The sequence below is a fragment of the Microtus ochrogaster genome, chromosome 24 (assembly GCF_000317375.1).
Source record: "Microtus ochrogaster isolate Prairie Vole_2 chromosome 24, MicOch1.0, whole genome shotgun sequence".
In the NCBI taxonomy this organism is placed as follows: Eukaryota; Metazoa; Chordata; class Mammalia; order Rodentia; family Cricetidae; genus Microtus; species Microtus ochrogaster.
The window spans coordinates 9,773,843-9,779,555 of record NC_022024.1 but is presented as its reverse complement, the minus strand read 5'-3'; the positions used below and the strand labels follow the sequence as shown (position 1 = coordinate 9,779,555).

General features: G+C 40.3%; 1 protein-coding gene across 5 annotated transcripts in view; it reads right to left on the bottom strand.

Annotated features, from left to right (window-relative positions):
- Positions 1-5,713, bottom strand: part of Frs2 (fibroblast growth factor receptor substrate 2) — a 79,700-nt gene that overhangs the window by 10,171 nt on the left and 63,816 nt on the right. For all 5 annotated transcript variants that reach the window (XM_026784519.1, XM_013350383.2, XM_026784520.1 and 2 more), the window contains 2 exons: positions 2,824-2,915; positions 218-404 (listed from right to left, as the gene is read on the bottom strand). In XM_026784519.1, coding sequence (XP_026640320.1) covers positions 218-404; positions 2,824-2,889 — 253 coding nt within the window. In that variant the 5' untranslated portion in view covers positions 2,890-2,915. The remainder of the gene's footprint in view (positions 1-217; positions 405-2,823; positions 2,916-5,713) is intronic.

Below are 5,713 nucleotides of genomic sequence, written 5' to 3'. Positions count from 1 at the left end.
TGGCACAGGGTCTTTCTTTTTAAACCTGGCTGGCTTGGAATTTGCTATGTAGAGTTTGCAAGACTCCTCCTGCTTCTGCCTCCCAAGGGCTAGGTGTACAAGCGAGCATGTGTCACCATCATTCCCAGCCTTCCTCACAGAAATGAAATGCTGTACACAGAATAACTGAAAGCATAATATTCCAAATATATCTGAAGAAAATGAAGGCTTTACCTACCTTGTCCAGTCTGACACCTTCGACCACTTTCAAAAGAAAAGAGATTTGAGTCATAGCCATATCGTCGCAGGCAGAGGTAGTGCCATTTTACTGAATCACGTTTACGGGTATATAGAATCAGTTCTGTGTCTGTAAGCTCCATTATGCCAGAGCCTAGCTCATTCCCATCATCATCCACATTAATGACCTAAAAAGAAATAATAGCATCTTAAACATTTCACCAACTTTCAGAAAAATGCACTGCTGATAACTATATCAACTTATTTTTTCACTTGCTAGTTCATCCACCTGTCAATGTGTATAGGGTATGATCTATACAGCAATAAAATAATATCCACTCACATGTGTAAAGAGTTTACATTTTCACTGGAGAAATAAGATACAAACACCAAGTCACACTATGCTAGACGAGCTGACAAATGAACGCAGCAGAGACTAGCAGCTGAAAACAGTAAGGAGGGATTTTAACTAGACTTGAGTAGGATTAACTTTATAGAGGAAATCCAGCAAAAGGGAAAGCTGGTGGCTCACAAGATACAAACACAAGCCGGGCGACGGTGGCACACGCCTTTAATCCCAGCACTCGGGAGGCAGAGGCAGGCGGATCTCTGTGAGTTCGAGACCAGCCTGGTCTACAGAGCTAGTTCCAGGACAGGCTCCAAAGCCACAGAGAAACCCTGTCTCGAAAAACCAAAAAAAAAAAAAAAACAAACAGATACAAACACAATATGAAGAAACAATGCTGAAACAAAATAAAGAAAGTACCTTTAAAAAGGTCAAATTAAGACAGGCCCAAAGTTCATCTAAAAAAAAACAAAAGGACTGTAATGCCAAGCTCCAGAAAACACCCAGAGATGGGCTAGGTTAATGCCTCACTTAACTAGCGTGCATGAAGCCCTAGGTTCCATTCCTAGCACTGCAAACAAAGAAAATGGCCAAAGACTAAGAATAAAGGGCAATATTTATGGAGACGCTGTCATGCCCCTGGGCACAAACAGGAGATTTGCATGTACTTTCCCCACTTAATTTTTCTAACAACCCCTGACTATAGGTCAACGTTGTACCAACGGCAGTAAGACTTACTAATCATACAAACTGCCCCAGAGTGCAAAGCTGTTAAGTAACAGAGCTGGAACTCATGCAAGATACATGCCATCCAGAAGCTAAGACAAGCACACGGAGGTCAGACTGGAAGTGACACTAAATAGCTCTGGAAGAATTTAGCCTATTTTAGCACGTTACTGAAGGAAGAAAGAGGACCAATTGTGCAGCGACCACAGGGTAAATCCAAGTGCGGTGAAGAAAGAAATCAAGCCAAAGATTGTAGCACAAGCCCTACAATCCAGCTAGAGACGAAAAAGAGTACTGGGGGCTACAAGGTAGACTTGGATACACAGCAAGACTGTCTTATCAAGAAAAAAATATGACCTGGCATGGTGATGTAAGCTTTTAATCCCAGCACTCAGGAGGCATTGGCAGGCAGATCTCTGAGTTAGAGGTCAGCCTGGGCTACAAAGCAAGTCCCAGAACCCTGTCTCTAAAAATTACAAACAAAAAAAGCGAAAAGCAACAACAAAAACAAAAGACCCAAAAACAAACAAACAAACAAACAAACAAAAAACAAATTAATCATCCATTTAAGCATGCATGAAGATGTCTAAATGATGACGCTACTGTTGGGATCTTAAGCATCTCCCTTCGTCTTAAGTGTCAAAGCCATAGACCCCGACCGTGGCAGCAGCACTTATAAAGTGTCTTCCAGTCACTGTGGGCATGTCTCTGAAGACCCACTGCATCCTTTTCTGTATCCTGACCACAACACTGTGCTCTACAGCACTCTGTCTCGCTGTGCCATCCCATGGCAGCAGGCTAACATATCACGTACTGTAACCTCCAAGGCTGACCCCAAATAAAACTCTTCTTCAAAATAAGGCCTTTGTTAGTGACAGAAAGTTGACAAGTGGTAAGACTAAAAAGACTACTCGAAAATGACGTTTTAAAGAAACGATTATCATAATCATGTGATCAACGGGACACAAAGGACCAAATGAAAACTAAAGGAGGATTCCTGTTATGGTTTGTCCCCAGGGCCGTTCATCTGCAGAGGCTTGGCCATCACTGTGGCAATGCTGAGGTGGCGGTACTGACTTTTAAGAGGTGGGCATATGGGAGGTCCTTAGGTTACTGGGAGTGTGCCCTCAAAAGGGTCAACATAGGGTCTGTTGAGACCCCAGCTAACCCAGTCTCTCAGAGTTCTGGTTATGCAGGCCACTGAGATACTATACCACAAGGCAGTCAAGTAAAGGGGTCCTTGGTTAGGGCCAGTGCTATGTTGACTGACCTACTCAAAATTGTAAGCTGACACACCTCTTTCCTTTGAAGTATTGAGCCAGAGGCATTTGTTACAGTAATGGGAAATGGACCAATAATCCATATTGTTAGTAAGAAAGTGACATTTACAATCAAATAAGAAAAGGCAGACTGTGGGAAAGGTGGGGAAATAAAAGGTTCTGGGTAATAAAAAGAAAGACGGCAAGATGAGTTAGTGTTCAAGTACATCCAAGGAGGCAGAAGAAGAACAACATAGTTTTGCTGGCTTTACTGACCTTAAACTTGTTCCGATGGTTATCTGGGACAGTGTCTTTATCTGGACAGCTACAACAGCTACCCATGGCTTCTTCAGAAGACCATGTGAGCACTGCACAGAAAATAATTTGAAGAAAATTATACCAGGATACAAAAGTTGCAAAACAGGAAAAGACTAGAAAGCACCACACACAAGCATGATACTTTGATACAGAAAATAAAGCCCAATGATTTTAATGTTTAGAATTAAATTTCATTCAACCAGTTGGTCAATTCTGCTTGGTGATACATGCCTCAGAAATGAGCATTTCCAGTTTAATTTATAAAGGTCTGCTTATTCTAAAACCATGTACTACTACCTAAACAATTAGCTTACAGTTATTCAATAGTTAATCAAAAAAACTAACTGGGGGAGAGGTTTCCGAGACAAGGTTTCTTTGTGTAGCCCTGGCTGTCCTCAGACTCACAGAAATCCACCTTCTTCTACCTCACAAGTCCTAGGATTAAAGGTATGTGCCACCACTATCCAACAAGAAACTAATCTTTTATGGCTTATCAGAAATTTCATGTCCCTTCTTTTAAAAAAATAAAAGCTGGGCATGTGGCACATGTCTTTAATACCAGCAGAGACAACCAGCTCTTGGGAGTCTGAAGCTAGCCTGATTCATATGGAGAGTTCCAGGCCAGCCAGGGCTGCGTGCGTGCGTGTGTGTGTGTGTGTGTACAATTTTTTAAAAAGATGCTACATTTTTAGCTAGCAGGTATTTTGATTCTTATTACTCATTGTAGTCCCTTTTACGTGTCCTATTAGACAGGAGTTTATTGGCAAGCAACACACAACAAACTTTAAACAGTACATTAGTAAGAAAGAAAGCCAATTTAATTCAACCTGTGGAATAAAACACACAACACTGGTCAACCTTTGTCTATTTACTTGTGATATATTCTGTCTATTTAGTCCTTTGCCACAGAAGGTCAGATAAAGCTCACAGAGGTGAAAATAGAGGAGAATGTCAAAGCATTACTTCTAAACAAACCAGAGAAGCAGAATACATTTGCCATTTGCTACAGGGGGTAGGCAAAGATGCACAGGAACCAGACAATGTTCCAAACACAGATGTGATTAAAACTGTTTAAATTCAGTGTTTTGTTTTTTTGTTTTTTTAACTGCTTTCAGGTTTAAAAACCAAAACCAAACCCCCTGGTATGGGAGGTCCTTTTGTCTATGTGTTGCTTTTATTGGTTAATATTCATTATTGGGGGGCTGGAGAGATGGCTCAGTGGTTAAGAGCACTGCCTGCTCTTCCAAAGGTCCTGAGTTCAATTCCCAGCAACCACATGGTGGCTCACAACCATCTGCAATGAGATCTGGTGCCCTCTTCTGGCCTGAAGGCATACCTTCAGACAGAATACTGAGAATACTGTATACATAATAAATAAATAAAATCTTTAAAAAAATATTCATTATTGGTTAATGAATAAAGAAACTGGCTTGCCCTGATAGGGTAGAACAGAGCTAGGCGTGGAAAAACTAAACAGAATGCTGAGAGAAGGAGGTGGAGAGAGAAGTCATGGAGTCACTGAAGATAGCCATTAGGAATTTTAGTCAGTAAGCCACAGCCACGTGGCAATATACAGATTAATAGAAATGGGTTAAATTAATTTAAGAGTTAGCCAGTAAGAAGTTAGAGCTAATGGGCCAAGCAGTGATTTAATTAATACAGTTTCTGTGTGGTTATTTCAGGTCTAAGCTAGCTGGGTGGCTAGGAACCACAAGCAGCCTCCTCAACGTAGGTAAGATACCAGCCCAACCCCTCTTCTCCCCTGCTCTAACTACCCTACCTCTAGTTAGAATAAACAAACTACCATCCCCACATCAGCTGTTGTCTCACATCCTTCCACAATAGCTGCCTGCAGCTTCCCTTTCCTGAGGTGAAACTTTTCCTGATGCCAACCTAATTAGAATTTTCACACAACACCATCTGAGCACCCTAGGTTGTCCAACTGCACCTACATCGCTTTGTCTTTAGCAGAAATTGTGGCTGGCTATCCACTTACATACTGTTCTCCCTCTATTATGAGCTCCTTCCCAGCAGGAGTGGGCCTTACTCATCCTTTCTAATGTTCAACAGTAAGTAGGTACTTTAGGCTATTTCTGAACAAAGTGAACTATATTACGCTAAGGTAAAGAATGCTTGGCAATTAAAATTAAGATGAAAAATTGTACTATCATATAAACCTAGAAGAATGTAACCTGTAGTATTCTCATAGTAAAATGGCATGGTCTTTTAAGGTGTTCTGTGTGTTAGTCAACTAACTTTGCTGTGATCTCTGAAGACAGGTATCCTCTCTTCTTCATTCCCTAGGGCACTAGCACAGTATTTAACATAGCACATGTTCTATATATGTTTTAAGTTTTTGATTGACAAGTATTAAATTATTAAAAGAGAAAAATATTTTTAAGTTTACAAAAGGTATAACTGGGGCTGGAGAGATGGCTCAATGGTTAAGAACACTGCCTATTCCCAGCAACCACATGGTGGCTCACAACCATCTGTAATAAGATCTGGTGCCCTCTTCTGGCCTGCAGGTATACATGCAGACAGAATACTAAGAATACTACTAAGAATACTGTATACATAATAATAAAAAAAAGGTATAACTGATAGAAGCAGTTTGGAGAGAAAAAACTGCGCCCATGTTCCCAAAATATTGTTTATAAATGTTCTTTTACATTTAAAGGGAGAAATGATATCGGTATGAATAATTTGCATTGGTATGGATTTTAAGGTCAATTTTGTTATAAGTATATGCATTTCTGATCTTGATTAAGGTATTGTGATTGTGTAGTTCATTTTTAAAATGTAATGTATAATTAGGAAATATAGGTTGTTGATGGATAATCATAAA